At 50.2% G+C, this 13,661-nt stretch overlaps 1 protein-coding gene across 7 annotated transcripts in view; it reads right to left on the bottom strand.

Annotated features, from left to right (window-relative positions):
- The window catches only part of SHANK3 (SH3 and multiple ankyrin repeat domains 3), a 419,062-nt gene that overhangs the window by 226,809 nt on the left and 178,592 nt on the right, over positions 1-13,661 (bottom strand). For all 7 annotated transcript variants that reach the window (XM_088676559.1, XM_060279323.2, XM_088676556.1 and 4 more), the window contains one exon: positions 367-706. In XM_088676559.1, coding sequence (XP_088532685.1) covers positions 367-706 — 340 coding nt within the window. The remainder of the gene's footprint in view (positions 1-366; positions 707-13,661) is intronic.

The raw sequence follows: 13,661 nt of genomic DNA, 5'->3' as shown, positions 1-13,661 counted from the left end.
CACCTCCCTTGGAGGGGAGGGCAGGCCCTCAAGGCAGCCTGCCTTCAGCACGCTGGACAGCTCCCCCATCCTCAGAGGCGCCAGTCAACGGAATGGATAGATGCAGACCCCTTAGGGAGCAGGGGGAGCTGTCCAGCATTTCAGCAGCGCCACTGGCCAGCCCACCCCTCCCACATTAGAGCCACAAATGTGGCTGGAGCCCTATTCCCAGCTTGTGGACCCCCAGAGGAACTCAGCCACCACCAGAACTTCCCCTATGCCCCCCCCCGGAAGCAGCTAAGTCAACCAGGAAGCAGGTGTGCGTGATCCTGGGTGGTCCAAGGGGGTCCCCCCCCGTTCCTCCCTCTCTCGCGTGCCTTCTCTCACCTGGCCTTGCCGCGGCTGCTTCTCCTGAGTGTGTGGGCATCGGCCTCCTTCTCTTCCCGCACACGCTGCAGCGACGGGGAGCGGCTGTGGGCGCTCCGGGAGCTGCCCGTGCTCACCAGGCTACTGTCCCCCAACCCCACCCCGACAGCGGCTTCCTGCATCTGAGCCAGCAGCTGTTGGGGCAGGCCGCGGAGCGAGGGCACTGGGGAGTAGGACGGGCGGCTCTCGGACTTCAAATTGTTGTCGCTGGCAGACCGCTGCAACAGGCGGGGGGAGGAGAGGCCGCCCATGCCGATGATCCGCCTCCTCTTCGTGTAGCTGGGAGTTTCTCTAAAAGGCACTGCAGGGGAGAAAGAAAAGAGGAGGGGAGACCCAGGGTGAATTAGCAACATCAGCTCCGCCCATCGGCGTTTAATGACACAAAACGACAACAGGCTTCGATTCGCCTTAGGGCTGCTAAGTTAACTCCAACGCACTTTGACTTCACCTACTAAGAGGACTGCTGGCGGACTGTTGAGATGTAAATGGCCCCTGGAAGGGATCACTGCCACTATTGCACAAATGTTACAAAGCAGGATGGGGAGTGGAGAGCCTAAGGTGAGCTCCTGCTAATTAGAGCAGCGATTGGTAACCGTGGGGCCAATTCAAGGCAGGCCCTGCTACAGTTCCTCAAGGAAGAGAAGGCAGGCTCCTCCCCAGAGTGGGAGGTTGCTTGGCCAAAGGAGAGGAATAAGGGGGAGCTTGGTTGCACTGGGTCTGGCCAGCTCATAGAAGTGGGAGTAGCAGGGGACTCAACAAAGCAGACCACCTCACTCAGAAACAAAAGCCCTTCACTGCAGATCTGGAGAAGCAGATCAGAACCATATCTGATTCTGCACTCCTGTCCCCTCTTGGGTTGAGAGCATCTCTGCAAGCAGTCATGCGATTCCTGCACTGTGTACCCAGATCCCAATTTTTTCCTGATATTGCTCAAGTTTTCCCAGGCCGATGGCAACAGGAGAACAGCTCAAGAACTGGCTGTGCTGCGAAGATGTTGCCCGCCTGCTACGCCAGGAGCTCAAACAGCCAGCTTTGCAGTTCTCCCCATCCAGGGGCCCTGCCCACTCATCTCTGCTTCCACAGTTTCACAGCAAAAAAGACCAAGGAGAAGTCCCCCCCCTCCAGGGACTCACACAAAAATTGCATTTCCCCTCCACTGCATCTCAAGAAAAAAATGACCTGAATATGGGTAGCCCCCAAGAAGCAGTTCCTAGTATTGAAAACATCCGTCGCAAGGAATGTGGCAGCTCACTTTTAAAAGGCTATCAGAGGAACCTATTCCTTTTAAAGGTGCATGATTTATTTATTTGTGCAGAGCTGTTTGTTTAAAACTTTTCTGCCACATCCTCTGCCGTTAGGGGGCACCTGGGGTGTTGTACAGCAAAGATTAAAACAATGACCTAAAACTCCAGGTATGGAGAGGATTTGAATGCAGCCCAAGGGATGTGAACCCTGCTTTCGTCGCAGCCACAAATTGTTGATGCCAGTTTCTCGGAGCTACAGCGGATATCGGCCCACACGTGATAAATGTCACCCTCAGTAAGCAGGCTGCAAACAACTGTTTCTGCTTGCCAGCCTTCTCTTGTTCCTAAAGACATAACATGCCGCTCCAACGGCCCATCTAGTCCAGCATCCTGTTCTCTCAGTGGCCAACCAGATGCCCGAATGGGAAACCCGCAAGCGGGATCAGAACACAAGAGCAACTCTCCCCTCCTGTGGTTTCCAGCAACTGGGATTCGGAAGCATGTCTGGAGGCAGAGCAGAGCCATCCCGGTGTCTTGCCATCGATGGTACCAGACTGGGAGAGTGTGGAGCAGCATTCCCATAAAATGCCAACTTGTGCCAGGATGCGACGAACCACCTGGAGCCGGTTGCAGCAAACTCCTGCCCACTTAAAAGGTTGCTATTCTGCCACACCCTGCTCACCCCCCAGCCATACAGCTGCTGCTGCACAGGAAAGAAACAATCTCTGTTGTTAAGTATCTTCCTGCACAGTGCCAGATTTACATATAAGCTAAACAAGTTATAGCTTAGGGCCCCACTCTCTTGGGCCCCCCAAAAAAATTTAAAGGAAAAAAAGACTGGATGTACATTTCCAAAATATAAGATAAAATAAAACCTACGTACAGCAACAGTGTTTTGTATTGTGTAGGCTCCTATGATGCAAGTCATGGGCCCCGCCTGCTAGCCTCCTCCCTAAAATATCCCTGGTTTGCTGCTTTCAATATATAGGGTGCCTACATTCTGCATGGACTGGTTGCAAGGCAACATGGGCAAATGGCTTGAGATCCCTATGAGGTCCATAAATTACCATATAGCATACATTCAACACAGAAAAACAGTGACAATTTGTTGTTGACAAAGGACTTCACATCAAACCTAAATGTGGCCCTGATTCAGGACATTGGCATGTCAAGGCTAAGCGGAAACCCATCTCCCTGACATATTTGCTACCCAGGCAAAGGCAGGGTGTGTGTGTGTGTGTTAGGCATGTGTTACTCTGCCTATAGGCCAAATATATTTTCAGGGCCTGGACTGGGGAGGAATGGTGGGAGCATCTGCCCCCCCCCATCATTTTTCCTTCCCAAGGCCAGGAGGACAGTGGTTTGCAGAGGGACATAGTCCAGAGGGGGAAAGCTGGGAAATACTGGGTGAGGAATAGCTAGAAGAGGAAACACTGGGACAGAGAGAGCTGGCAGATTCAGTGTCCTTGGAGAGCATTCCTGACCCCCCTTCACCTAAGACTAGGTGGGCTCTGAGAGTGCAGAGAGCGTAGAGGCAACAAACTCGGATTACTCTACCTAGGAGTGATGTAGATTAATGGGGACGGAGGGGGTGAACCTTAACTGGGAGCAACACCATTTCTAGAGAGATGTGCATTCCTTTTGTCTCTTGCTGTGATTATTAAAGAAACTAACTGGTAAGAACGCTCCTTTCGTTTGATCTGCTTATTCCAATTCCCCGAAGCCTGACAGATATGCGTAATGCTTTCAGCCTGTAGAAAGCTTTCTGGGGGGGATGGCACACGCCAGGTGGGGCCAAAGACAAAAAGTGGGTGGAGTGGAGATGTCAGTCAACAAACTACATTCCAGCCAGGCCGAAGTCAAGAGATTTGTTTTTGCATACCCAGACTCTGCCCTCTGCCCAGGCAAGTAAGAGGCCTGGTCCAATTCCTAGGATCCGTATTCCAGCCTGGCAAAAAAGCCGCCCTCAAAGGCTGGTGTGGCCCCAGAAGGGTCCCTGATGCATTTGAGGCATCCCTGGGTTCTGCCTTCTCTTACTGTGAAATCTGAAAACTTACACAGGAGTGCAACCCTCGGCCTCTTTGCACGGAGGACAGTCTTGTGGTATTCAGTGGGGCTTCTTTCCAGGCAAGGTGCCTGCAGGATTTCAGCCTAAACGGTTGCTGGGGGCAGATATGGACACTGACGGCTCTTGACATGGCTTCCTGCCCTCCAGAGGAAGCCTACCCGACCCCAAAAAACACCTACTTCCCAACCCAGCTAGCCAAGGAATCCTCTGCAAGCCAGCCTCTTTCATTCCTTCATCTTTCCAGTCGCTTTCTGCATCTGTGACTTTTGCCTCAGAGATCCATAGATTGCAAGCGCTTGCTTGCCTGCCTCTCCGTCGCCATGGCAACCTGATGCATTTATGCCGGCTGCTATCACTCTAATGGCTCTGGCTTTCAGGGGATTCCTTCCAAGCCCTCCATGTTCCCTTCTTGATGATCGAGCCTCATCTGGATCCCATTTTTTAAAATATAAAAAAGAAAAAAAAGCCCCACCCCCCAGTGGATGTGATCGAGGCCGGTCCATTTAATCACTGCATCATCCTCTTTTCTGCAGTGGTAAGTCGGTTGCCTGCGCCAGGAAGCCCCACGAGCAGAACAGGAGGCCAGTGGCCCTCTGTCCCCAGTCTGCAGCATCCAAGCAAGAAACCCACAGGAATCTGCCTGACCTACGTACTTTGAAAGCCACCTCAGGTCAAACAAAGTTGTTTTATTCACCTCTTCATAGAATCATAGAGTTGAAAGAGTGATATGATAGCCGTGTTCAAATATATAAAAGGATGTCATATAGAGGAGGGAGAAAGGTTGTTTTCTGGTGCTCCAGAGAAGCGGACATGGAGCAGTGGATTCAAACTACAAGAAAGAAGATTCCACCTAAACATTAGGAAGAACTACCTGACAGTAAGAGCTGTTCGACAGTGGAACTTGCTGCCAAGGAGTGTGGTGGAGTCTCCATATCTTCCAACTCTATGATTCTATGATTCTATCTATCTAATACATTCAGGCTGAAGGTCTGGCTACACAGAAGGCAGCTTCCTAGGCTCCTATTTGAAACAGTTTATTCTTCCTTTATTGATCTGTTGCCTATATATCCCTCCCTTTTCTCCAAGGAGCTCAAGGTGGCAGGCATGGTTCTCCCCCTTCCTCATTTAAATCCCCACACCAACCCTGTGAGGTAGGTAAGGCTGAGACAGGACAGGGACTGATCCCCAAGGTCACCCCGGTGAGCATTGTGGCTGAGTTGCAGAATTCGAACTCTGGTCTCTCCCAGGTCCATGTTTTCCTGCTGAGAGGGCACAGCTTGTTGTAGCTCAGCGTTCCAGGCACTTCCAAATCCCCTGCTCCAAAGAGGCTTTTGTTCAATTAAAGCCTTAAAAATCTCACAAAAAACAAAAAACAAAACCCTGCAGTGACAAAGACTGTAAATGAATGTTTAGGAGCAGAAAAATTATGACAGCCAAATGTATTCATTTGAAAAAATTTTTTAGTAAAGACTTAAAGAACTTAGGTAAATGCTGATTAAACTATGGGGTGTGTATATCCTATGAAATTGTTCAACCAGAGTGTTGAGTCAGAGAGCCCACCACTACGCTCCCTAATGGGTTGTGATTCACTAAGGCAGGCGTGAGGGCCGACGATTTTACCCCAAAGTTTTGTGGGGGTTTTTTTAGGATTGAAGTTGTTGAGCCACAGGGGCCGGATTAAACCGACCGCCGACTGGCAGGCAGTTTTCCCCAGGACAGGAAAATTACGAGAGGTGCTTGTAAAGAAATAATGAAAAGTGTGCCTCAGAGCAAGTGCAGAGTGTGTGTGTTCCCCCCCCCCCGCTTCGGTGAATAGTCCCAGCCAGCCTCCACCCAGCTGGGACTCAGGAAGAAAGAAAGATGTCCTTCGGGGTAAGTATAAACGGCTCCTCGCCACCATGGCTTTAGTTGAGATCCATACTTTAGTTGAGATTCCTGCATTGCAGGGGGTTGGACTAGATGACCCGCAGGGTCCCTTCCAACTCAAGAATTCTATGATTCTGATTCTATGCTCTGTCTCCACAGCTGGGGCTGGCAATGCTTCTGAATACCAGTTGCTAGAAAGCTCACAGGAAGGGAGAGTATTGCTCTTGTGGTCGAATCCCTCTTTCAGGTTTCCCACAGGTATCTGGTTGGCCACCGTGGGGGCAGGGTGCTGGACTGGGTGGGCCACTGGCCTGATCCTGCAGGCTCCTCTTACATGGCTAGTTGGGTATTGAATTGATTTGGCTGTTCTTATAAAAGCTCTCTGAAACCACTGAAAGAAAGCAACTATTTTGGCTCAGGGGAGCGGAACGCCTTTAGGCGCTTGAGGTGAGCAGAGGCAAATTTGTGTCTTGCAGGCTCATTCTATCACATGTGGTGGACATGTCCCAAGATAAAAAGCTTCTGGGAAATGATTTACAATGAAATGAAAAAGATATTCAAAAACACTTTTTTGAAAAAACCAGAGGCCTTTTTACTTGGTATAGTTGGGGAAGAAATCCTGAAAAAGGACGTTAATTTCTTTATGTATGCCACCACAGCTGCGAGGATTTTAATTGCGAAATACTGGAAAAAAGAAGAATTGCCTACCATACAAGAATGGCAAATGAAACTGATGGACTTTATGGAACTAGCAGAATTGACAGGAAGACTCCGAGACCAAGCAGATGAGAGAATCGAGGAAGATTGGAAAAAAATTAAAATTTATTTAGGGAATTATTTTTGATTATAAAAAGACTGAATATTTAGGGAAATATTGCTGTTAAAGCATTAGGGAAGAAAGAGATGAGTGCGAAATAGGTAAATGAATCAAAATTAAAAGATCGATGTAAAGAGGGATGAAGTAAAAATATGATGATAAATACTAGAAGTAATGAATAAGAAACTGCTAAAGAGGGCATTAAAAAGAAAATCAGTTAGAGGGGATTTGGGGAAGTACAAGAGACAATGATTTAAAAGATGGAAATAAGTTGATATATGTTTGAGTGTTTTTGATTGCTTTTATGTCTATTTTAAGTTTTGTAGTGTTATATTTTGTATTTGATATATATGTGTTTCTTCTTTGTTTTTTCTTCTCTTATGTTTATGTGTTATAAATGCTTATAGAAAATCAATAAAAATTATTTTTTTAAAAATTGTGTCGTGCGCGCTTCCACTCTCCCCCCCCAGGATCCCCCAATGGCGCTACCAGTCAGTGCCACCCTCTGGGCACCTTGACAGGGAGGGAGGGGGCTTGCCAAGCAGAGGGGCCAGGAGAGCTCGCTGTGGGAGGCGGCAGTTTGGGCTTGTGCTCAATGAGCTGAGCAAGGTAATCATTATTTCCCCACCATCAGCCGCTTGGGGGAAATGCTTAATTGCATGTCGGTCTGATCACAGGCAGGCTGGCAGTGTCACAGGCAATTTTTTGGCAAGCGAAGGGCTCGCGCCAGCCTCGTTTCTGAGCAGGCAGGAGCCGAGCAGCTGTAATGTTGCAGCCGCAACAGCTGGGAGTTCAGGCTCCTGGCAGAAGCCACTCGCTTTCTTTAAAAGCCCAACCGTTAGAGAATCTGGGACCCAGTAAATGAGCAGCTTGGGTGCCAGGAAGCAAAGAGAGGGGCCTGGCCAGGCCCCCCCCCATTTCCTCTGAGAGCAGCTTTATTATTTATTATTGGTTTATGGGTTCCTCTTGGGCTCATCTACATGCTGGCAGAAAAGGAGCATGGCAGATGTTTCGGGTGCAGAAAGGGGCCTGGACTGACCTCCACTGCCGTTTTCGCCTTGCCCTTTGGGTACAATGCCCAACTTATGCAAAATGCTTTCTTCAGTGTACAAAAGATAGAATCGTAGAGCTGGAAGGGACCCCAAGGCTCATCTAGTCCAGCCCTCTGCTGTGAAGGAATCACAGCTGGAGAAGCCCTGGCAGGGTCTTGCTTTCCTGGGAAGCTGGTTAGGCTCAGTGATCACGAGGGAGCTGGGTCTGTTTAGCATGGAGAACAGAAGACTGAGAGGGGACATGATAGCCATCTTCAAATATCTGAAGGGCTGAAACATGGAAGGTGGAGGAAGCTTGTTTTCTCCTGCTCATGAGGGTCAGACCCGAACCAATGGATTCACATTACAAGAAAGGAGATTCCGACTGAACATCAGGAAGAACTTTCTGAGAGTAGCAGAAACAGAATGGACTGCCTTGGATGGTGGTGGACATTCCTTCTGCCAAAGAATTCTGGGCATCAATTTGGGAGATTTTTCTTTCGTCCCACCTATTTCGCCAGGAAAACCCACAGTTTACTGCTGAATTGGGTCAAACGTGAATCCACAGAAAACCCAACTCATATTTGTTCTGAATCAGCAGGAAACCACAGGAGGAAAAAAGTAAAACGTCTCAGAAATCACAGGACCGGCAGAAGGGTGGTCAACCCAGAGTTACAATTCCCTGCAACCCTTAACAAACCCAGAATTCGGGGGGGGGGATTGTGCTTCAGATGTGCCTTAAGGACAGAGGGCTTGTCCACACTTCCAACTGCCCATTGCCTAGAAAGCAGGAGTTTGAGGAGCTTTGCCCTTGCCCTGCTGTATTCCCCCAAGGGAAATCTACTCTTTAGCTCTAAATCGGAACAAATGACAATCTGCAGGAAACTCAATTGCTGTTTACTCCAATTGAGCACTAAAGAGTGTTTTTTCCTGGGGGAAAGCAGTGCAACAAGGGGTATTGTGGATGAACCCAGAGTGCGCCTGCCGTCTATGTCCCACTGCATCTGCTCTCCTACGCAACAGCTGTGCTGGCTGGTGTCAGTTGCCACACACAACATTTGAAGGGCACAAGCTTGGGGGAAGCTGGCCTACCTTCCCCACTCCTTCTTTCCAAGCTTCCAAAAGCCATGGAATGCAGCAGTGAGAACTTTCATTGAGACGTTTTAGTTGTGCTGTGTTGCAGCTCACCAGCAGAGCACAAGTTCAAATCCTGGCAAGGAAAAGTATCCCATCTGAAACCCTGGAGAGACGCTGCCAGTCAGTGCAGACAATGCTGGGCTGGAAGGACCAATGGCCTGACTTGGTATAAAGCACACAATAACATAAGTGGAGCACGGCTGGAGCAGGCCCACGGCCCACCCAGTCCAACCTCCTGTTCTCACAGCGACCAACCAGATGCCCCGGGGGGAAGCCCGTGAGCAAGATTCAAGCACAATCACTTAGAACAGGCATCCCCAAACTGCGGCCCTCCAGATGTTTTGGCCTACATCTCCCATGACCCCTAGCTAACAGGACCAGTGGTCAGGGATGATGGGAATTGCAGTCCAAAACATCTGGAGGGCCAAAGTTTGGGGATGCCTGACTTAGAATAACAGAATCGTAGAAATGTTGGAAGGGATCCTGAGGGTCATCTAGTCCAACCCCATGAAATGCAGGAATCTCAGCTAATGGATCCATGCCCATCTCTGTGGTTTTCAGCAACTGGTATCCACAAACATTGCTGCCTCCAGCTATGGAGGAAGAGTAGGGTCACCATAGCTACAAACTATTGATGGCACCCTCCATGAATCTGTTTAATCCTCTTTGAAAGCCATCTAGGTTTGTGGCCACCCCTCCCTCCTGTGGGAGGGAGTTCCATAGATTAACTCTGCACTGTGGGGAAAAAGGACTTTTTAAAAACCTGTCCTGAATCTTCCAGCATCCAGCTTCATGTCATGTCCACGAGTACTCTTAACCGTGAAATAATAAAGATCTATTTCTCGCCCTTGATTATGAAGCAGATTGTCTACGGCTTTGCAAAAGGGGAAGGGGGGCTTTTAAAGGAGTCCCTCCATGTTGGCAACTCCTGTCAAGGACACATCCTGCATGTGACTGTGCAATGAGGCAGTGGGAACAGCTTGTCACGCTGCTGAGTGATTCAGCTGCAGAGGTCCAGTCCCTGCACAAAGCTCCTCTCGCAGGGGCTCCAGGCGCTTTCTGACTCTTGCAGCTGCCCCCCCCCCCAGTCACACTCTCAGCCCTGTAGCTCTCCATCCTTCCATAGCGGCTCCCAGAGTCAAGCGCAGCCCAAGGTGTGGCAAATCTGGCAGCGAGCAAGGCCCAAAGCGATGGAGGGAGAGGGGTGCTTGAGTGAGAGGGAGAGACGAGGAAAGAAGACGGGGCTGCAGTTGAGGAGTCTTTGGGCCGGAGAAGCTATTTCGGGGGCCAGTCAAAGGAAGGATAGGAGGAAACAGAGTGAACAGAGGAATAGAATTGTAGAGTCTGGGGCCTGGACTGACTCCAGCTGCAAAAGATGAGGCTGCGGAACAGACTCTTGGCCCAGGGAATTGTTTGGAGGGTTTTGTTGTGGGGGTGGTTGCTGGGGGTGTGAAGTGCCGGATTTAAGTATAAGCTAAACAAGTTACAGCTTAGGGCCCCACCTTGGCTCCCCCCCCAAAAAAAAATAAAGGAAAAAAAACTGGATGTACGGTACATTTCCAAAATAGAAGATAAAAAACAAATAAAATAAAACCTCCACACATTACTACATACATCAGGGTACAGGCCAGGCGTCCTTTGGGGAAACAACTGAGGCATGTGGGAGCCGAGAAGCTGCATCTCTGACCTTCTTGTTGGCAATCCTCCACCCCAATTATGTGTGCATCTCATCCTGTAAGTCAGGATAAGTCATGGAGTGGAGAGCTGTCACGTATTACCTAGTTGAAATTCTTGCATTGCAGGGGGGTGGACTAGATGACCCTCGGGGTCCCTTCCAACTCTATGATTCTACAATTCTATGAACATGGAATCTAGGTAGTGTGATGTCGTGGTGAGTGTATCAGATTAAGACCTGGGAGAGACCAGGATTCAAATCCCTTCTGCTCGGCCCAGTTTACCTGAAGGAGCATCTCTACCCCCATCGTTCAGCCTGGACACCGAGGTCCAGCTCCAAGGGCCTTCTGGCAGTTCCCTCCCTGTGAGAAGTGAGGTTACAGGGAACCAGGCAGAGGGCCTTCTCGGTGGTGGCGCCCACCCTCTGGAATGCCCTCCCACCAGAAGTCAAGGAAATAAACAACTATCTGACTTTTAGAAGACATCTGAAGGCGGCCCTGTTTAGGGAAGTTTTTAATGACTGATGTTTTATTGCTTTTATTATTATTATCATTAATTCTGTTGAGAGCTGCCCAGAGTGGCTGGGGAAACCCAGCCAGATGGACGGGGTATAAATAATAATAATAAATAAATAAATAATAATAATAATAATAATAATAATAATAATAAAGCTCACGAGGAGTGACCTTGGGTCAGTTGCTGCCTCTCAGCCAAACTTACTCTCACAGGGTTGCTGTAGGGATTAAATGAGGAGGGGGAGAACCACCTAGCCCCCGCCCTGGAGCTCCTTGGAGAGAAAGGTAGGATATGTATGGAATAAATAAAAACAAATAAAATAAATGTACTAGTCCTGAAGGTGCCACAAGACTCTTGGTTCTTTAGGGGAAAGAACTTCAGGTGGAACTGAGGGAAGAGGGCAGCAAATGCCTGTGAAGGACCGATGGGGTTGTTTTCTAATTGCAGGCAAGCGTTGCTAGCTTTCCAGCTGCATGTGCATGGACGGGATGACCTCTGCGTTCAGAACTGGGAATAGCATAATGAGCACAGCGGCCAGTTCTGTGAAGGGCAGGGAGGAAGGGGGACAGGCAGCAGATTCATGGAGGAATTCGGAAGGCAGTTAGCAGATTGATTCTCTCGGTCTGCAAAACTTGAGTCCTACAGAGCCTGCAGTAGCTCCGAGGCGTGAGCGTATCCAGGAGAAGGTTAAGTGGCAGCTGGAACAGAGCCTCTCATTACCCATGCGGAGAAAAGGCGCCACTCAAGCGAGAGGTCAGCTTTTGGATAGGGGTGATTTTTTTTTTCTTTTAAAGCAATCTGGCAGGAAACAGCATCACTAAGATCCAGCAACTGGGAGATGGAGAGAACAAAGTTCAAGTGAAGAAGCGAAGATGGAGCGCTCCTTGTGAGCAGGAGCAGCCGCGAGAATCGCCGACCCTGGGGAGGAGGGGACGTTACATCGCCGCGGCCGGGATGGGCCTCGGAAGACGTGGGAAAGATCGACCCCGTGGGATGGGGCCAGGCGCAAGAAGCACAGTGGAGCACAAGAGCTCAGGCCGAGTGGATGACCTGGTTCTGACTGCAAACCAAAGAGCCACATCACTGTGTCAGGCCATGGAAAGCAACATAGAAAACTGCCTTGTACGGATCCTGCTGCATTGTGATTCCTGCATTGCAGGGGGTCAGACTAGACGGCCCTTGGGGATCCCTTCCAACTCTGTGGTGCCATGATTTCCATCCTACCTTTCCCCTAAAGAGCTCGTTGTGCTTGTACCAGAATGCTCTCTGTTCTAGCCTCAGAATAACCCTGCGAGGTAGGCCATTCTGAGAGAATGTGACTGATCCCGGGCTGCCGAGTGGGGATAGCAACCCTGGTCGGCCAGGTCCTCATATACCGTATCTGCTGCACTAGGTAGAGGTCATCCCAGGAAGGCTTGTCTGGAGTTCCAATAACTTAGGCAGGGAGGGGCAGATTGCCTTAGCAGGAAAGCCGTTGTGTTGACTTTGTCCCCCTCTCTCCCTGCTATTGGTGGCAGTTTTCTGAATGGATCTTTCTAAGGAGCACATGGTTTCAGGAGGGATTCTGCAACCACAAGATTGCAGCTACCTGTCTCCTCGGAGGCCGGGGGGGGGGGGAATCCGCAGGAGGCACAGAGGCCAGAGGCCAGCAGGCTCCAATGGCCAAGGAGTAAGAGGCTTAGTCAAGGACCTTTGCGTGGTTATGCTGCATTTTAAATTCCACCGCTCTCCATTTCATTCTTGCAAACTGCTTTGGGGGCGCATCTGGGCTGCGTGGCCCAGAGGAAATGAAAGGCTTTGCAAATAAACCAATGAAAACAAACAGGGTTCATGCACACACCCACACTCCCATTTTGGCAAGCACAGACCTCGGAGGCCTGCATGTGCAGCCACTCTGTGCATGAGCGCATGAGTGCGCACGAGCGCGCACACACACTTAGTGGCTCTGAAAGTTCCTCCATGTGTTCGAAAAGGACAGGAAACCTTGTTTTGAAATGAGGAGTTGCCCACATATCCCTCCTATTGAGAGGGAAAGGGAGGTTGCGTCAATAAATATTATCACTTCTGTGCTGAGTGCAGAAGCACAGTGCTGGTCAGGGCTTGGCCGTGGCATTCCTTGAGCGCCCCCCCAAACACTGGCCAAAGGAGGGATCTGCTGGGAGAATGGACCTTTCAACCACTGGGAGGGGGTCCGTGGGATAGTCTCCCAGGCCTCTGCATGCCACTGGCAGAAACAGCCATGACCTTGGCAATGCCAGTGGACGGCAAGCCCTGGAAATGGCGCTCTGAATCCAACTCCGTCCCCACTCCTCGCAGGTGTTTCTCCTGGCCCCGATACCTGCCCTTGCCTTCACCTTCCTGAGAGCTGGGATGAGGGGGCCAGCACAGGTCTGGATGTGGCCTGGCCCCCCTCCCCTGCCACCTGGCCCCTCCAAGCCCCGCAGGCTCTTCCTCTGCTCCTAATCCCACTTCTCTGCAGGCATTTCAGGAACCTTTCTGAGGGTTCGCTTCAGGCTATTCCTTTGCCAATTCCCTTGGCTTGCAGGAGCTGGCCATCTGGACCCACTGCCCGCCTGCCCGCTCCCAGTCCCTCTCATCCTCCCTTCCCCCCCCAGTGCTATTTGACCTACTTGGACTGATAGCCACCTCTCACCAAGGCAGCCTTTCCTCCTTTCATTGATCTCCTGCCTCCTCCGCCTCCTCCCTCTCAATGGAACAAAATTAAATAAGTCGGTTTTGGTAGCCAAGCCTTTTGACAATTCTCATTAATGTAATCTCCCTTTCATTTGTTAATGGGCCCTGCTCTCTGCCTCTGATCCTGCGCCTGATAGGTGCTCAAGAAACTGCCATTCCTCTCTCGTGGGAAACCAAAGTGACTCCCTGGAAAGGGAGGAGAGACAAGC

The sequence above is a fragment of the Zootoca vivipara genome, chromosome 9 (assembly GCF_965207765.1).
Source record: "Zootoca vivipara chromosome 9, rZooViv2.hap1.1, whole genome shotgun sequence".
Lineage (NCBI taxonomy): Eukaryota > Metazoa > Chordata > Lepidosauria > Squamata > Lacertidae > Zootoca > Zootoca vivipara.
This window is presented reverse-complemented; position numbering and strand designations above follow the sequence as displayed.